The following is a 15,985-nucleotide window of genomic DNA, read 5'->3' on the forward strand; positions in this document are numbered from 1 at the left end:
GCTGGGGCTTGGTTGGGTCCTTTCTCTTTCCCCTATGCCTGTGCATTTTGCCGTTGGCGCCGTATGACAATGGCTTTTCAAATTTGGTCCTTAGACCACCAGCATCAGCATCACCTGAGGACTTGTTAGAAATGCAAATTCTTGGTCCCTACCCCTGACTGGTTAAATCAGAAGTCTGGGTGGGGCTCAGCAATCAGTGTTGGAACAGGCCCTCGGTGCGACTCTGAGGATCGCTCAAGTTTGAGAAGGGCTGCTGCAATCCTCTTTTCCGTGGTGCAGCTGCCCTACTAGACACAACATGCCTGGCACATAGTTAAGTGTTCAACGACTATTTATTGCATCACGTTTTCCTGACTCCCAGGGCAGGATTTTTTCCCTTGGTACCGCATGGCTCTCAGCCGTGGTGACCGAGACTCAGTGTTGTTTTGGATCCAGTTTTTTTCTGCTCCAGGGCCTTAAGTCAGGTGTGGCTCCGCTAGGCAGAGCAGGGGGTCTGGTCTTGAGACAGGTGCTTAGAAACCTTCACAGAGGGATGGAGCCAGAGAGACATCACACATGGAGCATTTCCCTGGGTAACAGGGCCTCAGCCATCTGGTGGCTGAGGGGCAGACAGGCTGGGGGCTGCCTGGCCTGCACGTGTGTCCCGGGCTCACAGGAGCCCAACACTGCCAAGCTCCACAGGCTGCCCTGCTCCCCTCGGCGCCTGCCCTACACTAGCCTTGGCACAGGCTGCCAAACCTTTGCCAGGGACACGCTTGCCAGGCTGGCAGGGAGAAAAATGGCCACTTTTTATTTTCAACGACTTTCCAGCTTTGGGGGTAGTGGGGGAATTGTTCAGAGATTCCTCTCACTCTCGTGTGTGTTTGGTCTGGAGAAGTGTGTGTCTCTTAATTCTTTGCCTCCTGTGTAGGGATAAATTTCTCACATGTTCACTCTTTAGGGAGAGACAGTGTCTTCTATACAATCCCTTAGTTTCCGGACATTTAAAAAATAACTTTTCTAGAGGGTGCAGGGAAAAAATTTCTGTAACTCTTCCTGTCTCATATCGACCCGACTTCTTAAACATCAAACAAGACAAAACAAAACAAAACACACACACACACACACACACACACACACACACACACACACATACACACATTTGAGTTTTTAAGGTCAGGGCAGAGAAGAGATACCTGTTTACCCTTAATTTCCAATGTTTTTATTTTAAAAAACTATCCTTCTATTTTTCTCTTGGGGAGGGGTAAAGAAAGATTTCTCTCATCTCATATATACGCAGTTCTTCAAATTTTTATTCTAAAAATCTATCAGTTGTGGGAGACGTAGGATCTCCAGTAATCCCTCCCATCCCTATATGGGGCAGGTCCTTCACACTTTTAATTTTTTAAAAAAATCTGATTTTTTTGGAGGGTGAGGAGGAAACGGGGGAAAAATCCCCCTTAAACCTTCCCAAGTTACAAGAAGGCAGTTCCCAAATTTAAAAATAATCTGATTTTTTTAGGGTGTTGGATAAAAATATTCTTGCTTATTTCACAGTTTTGCAAATTTTTCTTTTTGAAATCAACTTGATTGGGGGATGTGGGTGGGGCGTCTAACCCCCCCTTAACCTTTTGCCCTTCTGATCTTACATGGGGCCAGTTCTTCAAACTTTTATTTTAAAAATAAATACGTTCTTTAAAAAAAATTGACAGGAGTAGAGAGAAACATTCTCTTTATCCCGCATTTCACATAAAAGCAGCTCCTCAAATATTTATTTTTAAATTCAATCTGATTGGGGGGGCTAGAAAGAGTCCCCTTAACCCCTCCTGTCTGACATAGGGCTAGTTCTTCAAACTTTTATTTTTCGATTACATTAGATTTTTTTGGAGGGGTGCAGGGGCAATAGGAATATCCCCATTGAGCCTTCCGATTCTTCCATAAGGCCAGTTCTTCAAACTTTATTTAAAAAATCAATCTGATTTTTTGGGGGGTGGAGGGGGGCGCCGAGGAGTTCCCATTAACCCCTTGTGTTCCGTCCAGGGGCGGCTCCCCAAACTTTTCTTCCAACGTGAAAATGACCTCTCCGAGGGGCTGGAGAGCGGGGGCAGGGCAGGAGGGCGCTGGGGGGCGGGTGCGGGAGGCGCGGGGAGAGCGGGGCGCGGCGCGGGAAAGTTTGGGGGGCGGGTGCGCCGCGGCCCGGGGGCAGGCTGGCGGGCGGGAGCGGCGCGCCCGGGGGCCGGCCGGCTTTGTGTGCGACGCGGAGGCCGGCGGCGCGGAGGCCGAGGCCGAGGCCCGGAGCTCGCGGGCCGCGCGGCGAGGCCGGCCCGGGGGCGGGCAGGGCGGCGGGGGGCGGCCGCGGGCCCGCGAGGGGCGGCTCGGCGGCTGCGGCGGCGGCGGCGGCGGCGGGTGCGGGCCGGGGGTGGGGGCGAGGGCCGGGCGCCCCCCCTGCGCGCCCCCAGCGCCCCCGCCCCCCCGGCCTGAGCGGGGCGGGCGGAGGAGGGAGCGGCGGCGGCGGCGGCGGCGGCGGCGGCATTGTGCGCGCACCAGCAGCCCGGCCCGGGAGGAGCAGGACGCGACGGGGCCGCCTCCTCCCGCACGGACCCATGAACCAGCCGGGCGGCGCGGCGGCTCCGCAGGTACGACGGGGGCCCGGGGGCATGCACGGCGCTGGGGACCCCGGGGGGCCGGGGCCCGGGGCGCTGCGCCACTTCATTGCAAGATTTGCAAAATGCAAAGTGCCTGGGCACGTTTGCGGGCTTTTTTGTGGGCGCAAACAGGAGGGTCGGGGTCTGGAGAGCCCCCCCGGGCGCCGCGGGGTGTGAGGAGGGTGGGGGTGACGGGGGGGTCTTTTCGGGCCCCCACCCGGCGCCCCCTCCAGCCCCGGGCTCGGACCGGAGCCCAGAAAACAAAGCGGCGAGAGAACAGAGCAGCCATTTCAGTTTGGACAATTCACATTTTGCAAAAATACAACCCCTTCCAGCTCTCCCCCCTCCCCCCTAAATTTGCAATTTCCCCCTGACCCTCTGTGCGCTCGGGGTCCCTGATGACCCCCCGGGAGGTCTTTCCCCCCTGGTCCTCTGTCTTTGCAACAGTCTTTTTTTTTTTAGGCCATATTTCCCTTTCTCAATTTTTTTTCTAATTTTTCTTCAAACGGTAGTTTTTTCCCATTAAAACGACGCCACCTAGAGGATACTATTTTGTAAATAAAAAAAGAAATTAAAATTGAAAAGAAATATTTTTTATTTCTTATTTTTTCAAAAGTTTGCTCTATAAGACAGTGGAGGGGAAAGAGATTCTTTTTTTTTCTTTTTGGGGGTGACAATTTTCACTTTGATGTTTCCAGGAGTATAGAGACAATTTTTATTTCTGAAGCTAAATCCAGATAATATGTAAATGAAAATTAAGCTGGAATTGGAATGAATTCAGTTTTTGAAGGGGAGAAAGCAAAAAGCCTTCTAAAACCAAAGTCAATTTGGCTGCCCAACTCATTTTAGTTTGAGAAAAAAACTATTTGGGTTGAGGAAAGGAGGGAAATTGTTGAGTTTAGGGGAAACTGGGAGAATTGGCTTTATTGAAGCAATTAGAAATTGTACTTCATTGTAATTTGGAACTTGTTTAGCTCAGCGGGCAAAAAAGACTAATTTTGCCATTTGGCAATATTTAAAGTTTTTCTATTTCCAAGAAGGAAGGATTTAAAAGAGAAAATAGACCCTAAAATGTTGGCTTTGGACACACCCAAAAATTGTAGGTTTTTTAGAAAATTTTTCATTTATGTTTTACTGCAATTGAATCTCAAGGTTCTAAAGAAAAACAGAAACTGGAAAAGTTAGAGTGAAATCCTGTCTTTTTTTCCCTGCATTTGTTGGGTTTTGTGTTATTTTTTTTTGTTTTGATGGAATAATTAAGACTGTTTTCTGATTTTGTTTCCTGAAAGGTCTAGGCTTTTCTTTTTTTGTTGTTGTTTTATCCAGAAAATGTCAGAAACCTTTTCTGAGCAATGGTCAGTGGAAAAAAAATGTAAATTCATTACATTATACAAACTGAGTAGCCCACAGATTTGTAGGAGAGACCGCCATTAAAATAAGATATGCATAATTAACATTATTATGAAAAAACTAACAGTGGATTCACAGAAGCTCATTTTTTATGACATGCAACTGAATCAGTTGATAAATACAAGGGTTGAGGAATCCTTGGTAGGAAGAAAATTTTCCTTTCTGTGTGCTTGCTTAGTCTTCCAATTTGAAAATTTTATTATTGAAAAAAAAAAATAGCCGGATTGGTTTCAGCCTCTTTGATTGTGATGTGGGGTTGGTAGTTTATTAACATTTGGTATTTTTCACAAATTTGATTACTTTCAAATGGGGGGGAAATCCATTAATCTTGATCATTTGGGGGGGGGGTCTGTGATTTTTTTTTTTTTAAAAAGCACAAATTTTACTGACTTAAGAAGGAAAGATAAAAGAGGGAAGAACAGAGGAGATTAAAATTCTTATTTTTATCCATCTTCTCTAGTGGAATACTTACTTTGCTGAAAAACTGGGGTAACACACCAATTCAGCTGATTCTAGCATCAAAATTTAATTTTTTTTTCAAGGAAAAAAATCAAAATATAAACAAAAGCCAAACGCAAAGGTACTTGTCTTTGGAACATGAAAGCATATGTGCAAATAGTATTTGATGTAGTTTTTTGGCCTTCAAAAGAATCAAATAAGGTGAACCCCCCCACACCGCAATTTCTTTTTTTTCTTTGGGAAGACAAACACTGACTGAATTGAAATTTAACAGAGGAAAATAAGGTACCTACCCAAAGTTGAAGGGTTATTTGTGATAAATTAGTATCTGAACTTGCTGGGGATTTTGCACCAAAAAAAAAAAAAAAAGTTCTAATTTTTCTGTCCAAAAGGAGGGGAAAATATTGTTAGCATTTGTGGAGTGGGATCTTGATGGGACCTGATGATGGGTCACACAGGGCTGGGACAGGAAACCCTCTCCCCTTTCGCCAGTCACCAGTTGGTCTTAGAAGAAATGATGGCCCCAGTCCATGGATTCCCATCCCAGTTTTTTGGAAATTCAGTTTTCTAAGGGGATACAAATTATGTGAAATGTATTTGACAGTGACAGAGGTTCGACATTACCCATCAGCACCATTGCATTTGGGAGATTTTTACTTTTTTAGTAACAAAATCCTTCAGGGCTGACTGGCCACATTCTGACATTTGGAATGAGCTTTTTTTTTTTTTTTTTTTTTTAAACAGAGCGTAATTAAAAATTTTTTCTCTGTTGAATTATTTAGGCCGATGCCTAGGACGGTCAAAGAATTTATAATTTCCAAGGGCTCTGGAGGCCTCATGAGACAGTAGGGCCAGCTTAGCAAGTGATGGAGGAGAGCTGTGCCCTGGACTGGGGAGGGGTGGGTTGGGCACCCTTACCGGGCATCTGAGAAAAAGTCAGGGTTGTAGATAACAGGTTATTTCTGGTGCAAGGAATAAAAATATTGCAGCACGTCCCTTTGTGTGTCCTGGATCTCCTGACACACAACTCAGATTCCTTCATTCCATTCTATTGAAATTTTGTTGTGTTGTCTACGGTTTAAAGGGAACTCCTGGCTGGAAATTGAAAATCATCTCTGTTTTGTAGGCCTGTTTTTTCTTTCTTTCTTTTTTTTTTCTTAATTGGTTATTCGGATCATGTTTGTTGTTAAGGAAATAGAGGTGCATGATGGCACTGTTGGGGGCGGGGTCAGTTTTCTTTTGTTTCTATTGGCGTCTCTCAGGATTGAGACCTGACCTGGGCCATACCTCTCTCACCTCCTATCATGGATGGAAGTGTGATCAGAAATGGATATTTCAGCCGATTTTTTTGTTAGGCCATGTCTGTTCACCGAACTCTTTTTTAATATTGGGCAAAAAATCTGACAGATTGGACTTGAGGGGTGGTAATTTGATGATCGGCCGGGTTATTTTGGTGAAAGATCATTTATGCTCAGTTTCACAGAGGAGACTCTTATTAATGTTTTGCTTTTCTGCCTAAGGAGGTTTTTTTTTTTTTCTAATAAGGTTTGAAATTTCAAGGGCTTGCTTTATAGCTTGACTTTGGACCAAGCTAAGAAGAAGGGTTTGCTTATACTTTCAGCCCTGCACAGAGGTGAACTTGAACAAGGGCTCTTGCTTTTGCAGAAGGAAAGCAACAAAGATGGCTGGTCAGTGTAAGTGTGACCTCTCTCTGGTCCTAGAAAATAAATAGCCAGTGGTTTGTTTCGTTTGAGAAACAGAGTTTAAAAACTCCCCCATTGTCAGACACAATTTCCCCGCCCACTGCCCCCACCTTTGACTCAGCTCTGGGCTTGCTGCTTCCTCTGACCTCAGAATCCTCATGTCTTCTCCTTGGTGGGGTGATGAGAATTTCCTTGTGTGTTTCACTGGATGTATAGGCTGACTTTTCATGGTCATGGTGAAATTTGGAAATTTTTTCATGCGTCTCCTCCCTGGTGATGGCAGGTGAAGTGGCTTTGTGGGTACACAGGTGCCCTAGCTCTCCCAAAGTCTTGCTGTATGACCTTGGACAAACCACTTTTTCCTCCTGAGCCTCAGTTTTTGCGTTTGTCATATGAGAGCTTTGGATCAAAACAAAGATATTAATAAATAGTTTTCTTCTCTGATTCTGACTCCAAGCAATGGGCTACAGCTGCCTGGATCACTGTGTTGAGAAGGATTCTGAGGTCACATCTGGACTCCCATATTCTGGAGAGTGGGGTGCAGTGATCAAATAGCAGTGTCCATCACAGAGTGGGGAGTGTACCTCTTATTCACCATACCCAGGCGGGTTGTAAAATCAATTTAGTGGGTCACAATCAGCATTAAAAAAAGAAAGAATAGAATAGAATACAGGGGAACACGAACTAGCAGAGGCATAGCTATGTATTGAAGGTAAGTGTTGTCTCATGAAACTTCAGTTTTATTTACATATGCCAATGTATGTGCATGACAAATGTAAGTCCTACCGTGAGTCACGGTTAAAAGAGTTTGACAGATACTGGTCTAGATGACCGACAATGATGTGCTCCAAGAACATCGCACGTTGCTGTTTACCCTTTATCTTCTTATTTATTATCCCAGTTGACTTTCACATGAACCCTGTGGGGTAGGTGCCCTGGGCCACGTGTTTTGTCCCCTGGTTGAGCCCGCCTGAAGGGCCAGCTGTGAAGAAGTCTCAGCTACATGGCAGCCAGGCACACACCTCAGCTTGTTGGCCTTGAATGAGACGGGAAGGACAGGTGCTCTGTCCTTCCACAGTGAAACAGCATCTTTGCCAGATTCTGTGGCTGGAATGGAGACTTTAGTAGCGTGGGATCCCTGTCTTGGTGGGAGGGAGAAGCAGCCCCAGTTACTTTCATTCCTCACTTTTACTTCAGATTGCCAGAGGAATTTTTGTGGAGTTAAAGAGTTCATGTTTGTGCTATATTTAAAGTCCAATCAGACTCTGAGCGAATGTCTATATTTTTGTGTGTGTGCCCTTCCTAAAAACTCTCGAATTGCTGTCTTGGTCTCCTCATCTTTTAAATGTGTCAGGCCAGCACTGTCCAATCGAAATATAATTTGAGCCACAAATGTGAGTCACATATGTCATTTAAAATTTTCTGGGGAATTCCCTGGAGGGACTCTGTGCTTCCACTGCAGGGGGCACGGGTTCAATCCCTGGTCTGGGAACTAAGATCCTGCATGCCGTGCGGCATGGCCAAAACAAAACAAAAAACAACAAAAATAAATAAAATTTTCTGGTAACACTTTAAAAAAACTAAAAAGAAGCAGGTGAAATTAATTTTAATAATATAGTTTATTTAACCCAAAGTATATCTGCAATGCTATCATTTCAGTATTCATTAGCATAAAAATTATTAATGTGCTATTTTACATTCTTTGGGGGGATATTAAGTCTTTTCTGACTAGTCATATTTCATGAGCTCAGTAGCCACATGTGGCTAGTGGCTTCTATATTGGATAGCACAGGGCCAGACCAATGTTCCATCTCGTTGTTGTCACTGGGTGGCCTCAAAAGGTTATGACACATCTTTGAAAGCTCTTGGTGTTTGCTGGTGGGACTTCGTTCCTGAACCCTCGATGCTCTGAGGCATTTCAGCCTGTAGAGGTGATACGTTCCATCCATTTAGCCTCTTCTGGCTAAAGTGGTCCACGCCTCCCTTTTATTTGTCTCAAAGCAGTCTTCTGCCAAGGTTAGGCCAGAACGCTTTAGTTAAAAGTGACAGATGATGACTAGCAACTCCAGAATGTTGTGTCTCAGCATGTGTGCCGTTGAAGTCAAGAAGTACAGGAGGCTGTTGTAAGAGGTGGGTTTTAATAAAGTATTGCCTGAAAGAAGGATTAAGTTGGAAGAAGACAGCAGGTGGGTAGGACCAGGGTTGGGGTCCTCGGCGTGGGGGGAGATCCAGGGGCAAAAACCACCATGAAATCCCCCTAGGATAGGCCTTAAGTTAGAAGCATAGAAAATTTCTGACACCTCCCCCAGTTGGTGAAATGGAAAGGTGGTTTTGAGGTCAGCCAGACCAGAGTTTAAAATCCAGCCTCATTGTGTGGTTGGCGTTATGTTACTTTGGGAAAGTCACCTCCGGGTTCGGAGCCACAGCTTCTGCATCTGGAAAAAGGGGGGTAATAATCTTGACCTTGAAAGGTTGTTCTATGATTAAATGAAGCAATTCATGTGTTGCATCCAGCCAGTCCTTAGAAGGTTGTTCTTAGAAGGGTGGTCAGTACATGTCAGTAATGCCTGACCCAGTGGTCGCCATTTGGGGAGATTGAGTCCCAGTGACAAGAGTTTTGGTAGTTCTGGAAACTTGATGACTTATCTTTAATAGGCAGAGCTAGGTAACAACAGAAAATGTACACTTTTTTGGTTGTTGCTTTATTTTAGAACAGACTAGGAAGAGACATCCCTTGGACCGTACACATCTTTCTTGTCAAAAGTGGTCTCAATGCTTTCATTTCAGGGATGCTCTGGCTCCTCCAGGTATTTCTGGATTTGTTTCAAAGCCGGTGGCACAGTGTTTAAAGGGACAAATCTTAATTTGTCGTGAACTGTCTACCATTGAGCTTCTGCTCATACTGGGCCTTCTGTCTCTTGTGCCCTTTCCCTCCTTTGTCTCTGCTCCATGAGAAACCAGACCCCCCTACCCTCCTTGAGACCTACCTGCATGTCCCCTTCTGTGGAGACTTCCTGAGCTTCCCCAAACTGCAGTACTTTGCAGATACTCTGGGCCCACAGATGAGAGTCGGTTGTTCGCATTTCTGTCTCGCCAGCCGGCTTGTGAGTTCCTTGAGGGCAGAGGTCATGGGTTACTCCTTTTAGGGTCTGCAACAGAGCAGCAGCTCAATAACTGTTTGATGACTTAATGTGATTTTTTGGAAAAAACTCAGATCATCTAGATTTGGGTCTAGTGAAGAGTAGGTGACCAGTTTTGGGTTTGGACATTTGGTCAACACCAGTGTTTTGTTTTCTTTACCTAAGAAAATGGATTTTCTTAGAGCCGGCTCTGAAGCCCACGGCTCCCTTGGAATAATAAATCAGAGAGGGCTCCTTGGATGGCTCCTTTGACTTTACATGCTGTGGAGAATTTTTTAAAAGTTCCTCATCCCCCTTCGCTCCTGTTGTGTAAACCATTTCCTTAAAATGGTTGGGGGGCATCTGGGGTTATCATCCAGATTTGCAGGTATGGCAAATGGGACCCAGCATGTCTAAGGAGGTGGAAAAGGGGGGTGTGCCTTGAGGTGGAGGGACTTGACAATACCCCGTCCTTGCTCTAGGAGCTGGTCTTGGCCATGGGCCCTGGAGTTGGACTTCAGGGGGCTGTTTGCAGAACAGCTGGTCACACGGGCCCCTTAGATGTGAAGTAGCTAAATGTGTGATTTGATGTTCAACCAGACCCCACCTTTGGTCGGATTCCCGTTTGCACATGCCAAAGATTCAGGGAAAATTTATGGGAAAAAACTGAGAATGTTCTGTTTATTTGCTTAATTTTTTTTTCTGTAAGTTTTTGAAAATGCTGTCATCGTTAACACTTTATGGCCCAGCTCAGCAGGTGAGCACAGGATCCCGTATTTCCTCAATGGTCAAGTTCCCACATTTTCATATTTCTGAAATTGGCATGTGTTTTACAGTAGATGTGTTCTGTTAGAGCACTATTTCTCCCTCTTTTTTTTTTTTGTCTCAAAAAGCTATTATAAAATCGATGGTGTATCTAACAGTCTAAGGCACCTTGGAATTGAGGATATAGAGTGTCCTGTTCCTGGTGGGGTGGACTGTGACATTAGGGACTTCCAATTCTGCCCTTTTTCTTTTTAGAATTTTTATTTATTTATTTATCTATCTGTCTATTTATCTATTTATTGGCTGCGTTGGGTCTTCATTGCTACGCGTGGGCTTTCTCTAGTTGTGGCGAGCCGGAGCTATTCTTCGTTGCCGTGTGTGGGCTTCTCACTGCGGTGACTTATCTGTTGCAGTGCACGGGCTCTAGGCACGCAGGCTCAGTAGTTGTGGCTCGTGGGCTCTAGAGTGCAGGCTCAGTAGTTGTGGCGCACGGGCTTAGTTGCTCTGTGGCATGTGGGATCTTCCCGGACCAGGGCTTGAACCCATGTCCCCTGCGTTGGCAGGCGGATTCTTAACCACTGCGCCACCAGGGAAGTCCCTCTGCCCTTTTTTTTTTAACCTCACTTATCTCTGGGTTTGGCTTCTCCACCTGTACAGTGAGGCCGGAACTTCGCCTTGGGAAGAAGCATCCGGAACTCTGAATTAGCACCCCTTTCCTTTTGTGTCTTGCTGGGGCCCCTTCTCTATAAGGCAGAAGTAACCAGTGGGAGGGAGGTGAAGCCTTGTGAACAGGTGGTCCCTTCTGTATGGTCACATGGATGAGCTGTCCTACCAGTGGCAGAACACCAGCTGGACATTTCCAAGGGTAGAACAAAGCGATTGAAGTTGAAGGGACAAGGCTCCGCTCCCCTCTCTGCTCCCCTCCTTAGTCATATTGTGATCTTTGTCAAAGTATTAACACTTTGTTTTCCGTATCTGTAAGGTGGTGATGATGATAATGATGATGATGAAGATAATAAGTGTGGCACAGAGTTCTTGTGAAAAGTTGCGAGGGATGGGAGAAAATAAGCTTTGTAAAGGGCAAAGTGCTTTTCACTTGCAGCATGTTATTTGTACATCTAATCCAGGGATGGTAAATAAGTAATATGCATGCCGCCACTCCCCATTTTTAAGCCTGTGGCAGACATTGCTAATCAATCATGGCAGTCTTTTCCATTGAATCTGGCCAGTGGCCTCAGAGCCCTTCTTACTATGATGCTACCACATGAAGCCAATTTGTCATTTCTGATCTAGTCATACACACACACACACACACACACACACACACACACACACACACACACACACACACACACACACACACAAATACACATACCTGGGAAGAGAGGTGGAGTTACTTGCCCAGAACCTCTGTGAATAGGCGGAGCTACTTCAAGCCTCAGATTTCTTAATTCCTCAACCAGTGCTTTTCCTACTCTTTGCACATACACTATGTCAAAAGGAATTAATTTGTTCTTGAGAAATAGTGAGAGGATCTTGACTCCTCCCTTCCCTGTTATAATTAGATACCCTTGGGGTTGTCATCAAAGCAGGGCTGGATAACCTGCTTCTGTGTCTGATCCCTGAGTGATCAAAGGGGAGATGCAGTGGCTGGGCCACTGGGTTGGGTGGTGTTGCCCGCTCTCTCACTCCTGTGCTGTAGGTGACGTGGCAGAGGGGCAGGGCAGGCCCTGGGGTTCCTGGATGACCACGTGGGTTTATGACAGGTTACATTCTAAGACCATAATCGGGTTCCTCAGTCCCTGGGCATCTTAATTTCTACATCTGGGACCTGAGATGGACATAATCTTCAAAGGAGTGAAATGAGACAGCATATTTAAAAATGCTTTTTAAACTCTGAAGCCCTACGTGTGGGTTATTTTGTTTTGTTTTTATTTTATATGTGTTAATTTTTATAACTAGCATTAATCACTAATTATTAGTGCCCTGTTGGGTAGATTGTATAAACCCAGAGTCACAGATGGGTGCCCACAAGGTGAATTGGCCCCTTATCTTTTTTATTTGATTTGATTTGCTGGCCTAAGGTTTAAAAAGTTCAGAACTTTTCAGCGTTTGCAGTGTATGTGTTCTCCTGTTTTGAGTCAGTTTCCAACCTCCTCTGATTTCGATCCTGTATGTGACCTGCTGCGCCCTAGAAGGCACTGGGGTCTGCCCACCCCAGTGTACCCTCTGTTTGTTAATCTGCGAAGTGGGAGAACAGCCTATTTGTGTACCCCTCACAGGCTTCTTGCAAGCATCCCATGTGTTAACGGACTCAAAAATGCTTCATAAACAGGGCAGAGCTGGAGAAACGTGTTGGTGACAACTCCTTTCTTTTCTTAAAAAGGAAAGGAGGGAGGCTGAGGTGAGGATGGTATTGAGTCAACAGAAAAATGATATAAATATTTTGGCTGACAAAGCATAAGGAGGCTTCACATATAAGCTAAAGAGAAAAAATGGAGTCAGGTGATACTCCGCTCCCCAGTCTGCTATAGAAAACACAGGAACACTTGCTTTCTAGTGAAGCGAGTTCTGTTTCAGGGATGGAATCTCTGATTCCCAGGGGCCAGCCCTGGTCCTGGGGGGGATCCAGGGAGAAACGAAATCTCATATCTCCCCCATGGGTGGAAATGACTCCTACCAAGTGGAGGAAGTCTGAGTATCCCTCAGCAAGCCCCTGGCTTGCAGTTTGCTGGTAACATTAAAAGTCAGAAGCTGTTTTGGCTCCCTTTCTGGATGTGTTATTGTCCAAGACAGCATGCCTGAGGGGCTAGCCATTCTACCTCTCAGCTTTGAGCCTCCTCCTGGACAAATTCTCACCAGCCCCAACATTGTTACAGAGAATTGAGAATGGGAATTTTTATCAGGTGAAATTTTGCAGGGAGTTTGTGTTCTGTTTTATTTTGGGCTCAGAATTTTGCGAGACAAGTGAACATAGCCAGAGCCCTTGGAATACCCGGAGAGAATAGATGAAGACATTTTTGGATGCTGGAGATATTTTTTTTTAATTTCATCAACTGGGGAAAAATAACTATAAAAATGTAAGTACATTATGTGGGTGTTTCTTACAATGTATGCTGGAAAAGCAGAAAGTGAAACTGATCTGAAATAAAACTAAAACTGGCCTGAAATGAGGCCTCAGGGAAGGAAAACTTCCCTGGAGTGCTACTAGCTTGAGGTGGAATTTGTCGGGAGGCTAGTCTTTTTGCATCAGAGGAGTCTAGAGCTAAAAGGGCTCATGGAGATTACTTAAGTCTGTACCATCCAGTATGTATTGGTGACCACTAGCCGCATGTGGCTGTTGGGCACTTGTAATGTGGTTAGCCTAAATTGAGTTGCGCTGTTAAGTGTAAGATTCACACTGGGTTTTATTTTTTTTATTTATTTTTTATTGAATTATAATTATGTCTTCTCTAGGTCTGGATCTTAAAGACTTAGTAGGAAAAAAATGACTGTAGAAGATCTCAGTTTGCGGGACGCGGGCCTCTCACTGTTGTGGTCTCTCCCGTTGCGGAGCACAGGCTCCGGACGCGCAGGCTCAGCGGCCGTGGCTCACGGGCCCAGACGCTCCGCGGCACGTGGGATCCTCCCGGACCGGGGCATGAACCCGTGTCCCCTGCATCGGCAGGCGGACTCTCAACCACTGCGCCACCAGGGAAGCCCTCAGTCATTATTTTTAAAATACGGTTTACAGGTTGAAATGATAGCATTTTATATATTGTGTTAAATAAGATATGTTATTAAAATTAATTTTGCTTGCTTTTATTTTCATTGTTTACAATGTGGCTACTAGAAAATTTGAAATTACCTATGTGGTTTATATTACATTCCTGTTGGACTGTGCTGATCTAAGGCAACCTGCATCCCCCAGAGAGGGGGGGAGTAGCTTGCTCAGGGTCAGGTCACAGGGCAGCTTCATCAGGTCACTGGACAGACTACAAGACTCAAGAGTTTGGGATTGAGAAGGAAAGATGATGTAGTGGTGTAGGTATCATCATAACTAGGTGGTTAAAATGGAGGGGTAATGGGGAACTTGAGAGAGGGACAGAGAGAGAGAGAGATACTAGTAATTCATGGGGAAAAAAATTAAACTGCTTCCCACTTTGCTTATCCATTCCCCTAAACATTAATTAAACACTTTGGAAGAAAGTAAACCTAACAAGATGAGCAAAAACAAATCTAAAAGATTACCCCTGACAATTTCTCTGATTGCCAAAAAATGTCAGTCTTTTGAGTCTTTAACTAGGGTCTTTTTGAATCAGTACAGTTCAGGGCTGGTATGGGGATAAAAACCCGGGTTTTTATGGGTTTTTAAACCCATAAAATTTTAAATCCATAGGGGCTATGGATTTTGGGTCCTGGGGGGCTGGAAGCCATTCTTTTACGAAGACAGGTCTGCTCCCTGTAATGATTTAGAAAGCAAGGCTTCTAGAAAACCCAGAGGGCATATAACCAGAGTGGACAGAGTTGGCAGGGTGGGGAGGTTACCTAGCTCCCCTGGCGGAGAGACCTGGAGGAGGGTGACTAACCTTGCAGGGAGCGGCAAAGCTAAACTTGAACCCAGGTCTAACTTCCCAGCCTCGTCCTCCTGCTCTTAGTGGTTTGAAAGGAGCTTGAGCTATGTGTTGGAAATTCAGCCTTACAATTTTTTTTTCTTTGATCAGGAACTCTTTCTGTCAAAAGACTGAAGTTTAGCATTCTTATTTATCTCATTTGATTTTTGCAAAGTAGAATTTGTCTGTCTTGAGCTATAATCATTGCACATTTGTTGGCTTGTTATATGCCAGGCACTGGGCTAAGCATTTAACATCTGTTATCTCATTTAATACAATCACCCTGGAAAGTAGGGATTTTTCTTTTCTTTTCTTTTCTTTTTTTTTTTTTTTTTTTTTTTTGCTGTACGCGGGTCTCTCCCGTTGCGGAGCACAGGCTCCGGACGCGCAGGCTCAGCGGCCATGGCTCACGGGCCCAGCCGCTATGCGGCATGTGGGATCTTCCCCGACCGGGGCACGAACCCGCGCCCCCTGCATCGGCAGGCGGACCCTCAACCACTGTGCCACCAGGGAAGCCTCTTTTCTTTTCTTTTCTTCCCTCTTCTCTTCCCTCTTCTCTTCCCTTCTCTTCTCTTCTCTTCTCTTCTCTTCTCTTCTCCCCTCCCCTCCCCTCCCCCTTCCCTCCCCTTTTTTGAGAGAATTGAGGTTCAGAGGTGAATGGAATTGCCCAAGGGCACACAGCTTGTAGGGGGCAGTTGAATTCAAATTCAGATGGATGCCAAATTCCAGGCTCTCAACAGCCCTTTGAGGAAAGTGAAGTAACCAAGATGTGGAGTTGGTGATTGGCTGCGCCCTGAATCCAGCTCCTTAGATGCGCTGCCCATGCCCTGCTCTAAACCTCACCGTGAGGGGGTTGTCCTGAACTGTTGTGTCATGGGAACTTGCCCTCCCCACTCTGAGGACCTGGGTACAGCACTTGCTGTCTCCCGTTCCTCAGCTCCCAGCGCGCCTCGGTGGACCCGGTCTATATGTTTCATGCACACAGAGCCTTTAACACCGCATTTGAAAACAGTTGCAGAAGGTTTGCTCTAATTAATTACATTTGACATACTTGGAATCGGGGCCTCCTGGATTCAGAATGCAAATTTATGCCCAGACAGATGTAAGGTATGCTTGGAGCCAAGAGCTCTGGCACATCCCAGCCAGGGCCTGCAACATCGCTTGCTGCCCTGATGGGACTACTGTCACAGGCAGTGAGTGGTGGAGGCAGGACTCAAACTTGGGGATAGCTGGAGCCCACAGGCTTTTGGAGGAGAAATAGCCCTGGGCTTTAGGGCAGGAACCATGGGCTCTAGTCTGAGCCCTGCTTCTAA

At 45.6% G+C, this 15,985-nt stretch overlaps 1 protein-coding gene across 1 annotated transcript in view; it reads left to right on the plus strand.

Annotated features, from left to right (window-relative positions):
- The first annotated feature begins 2,547 nt into the window (after window positions 1-2,547).
- Window positions 2,548-15,985, plus strand: part of ZNF618 (zinc finger protein 618) — a 184,405-nt gene continuing 170,967 nt past the window's right edge. Inside the window, exon 1 of the mRNA XM_079926009.1 lies at window positions 2,548-2,615. Coding sequence (XP_079782135.1) covers window positions 2,583-2,615 — 33 coding nt within the window. The 5' untranslated portion in view covers window positions 2,548-2,582. The remainder of the gene's footprint in view (window positions 2,616-15,985) is intronic.

Source organism: Stenella coeruleoalba (assembly GCF_951394435.1).
Source record: "Stenella coeruleoalba genome assembly, chromosome: 7".
NCBI lineage: Eukaryota > Metazoa > Chordata > Mammalia > Artiodactyla > Delphinidae > Stenella > Stenella coeruleoalba.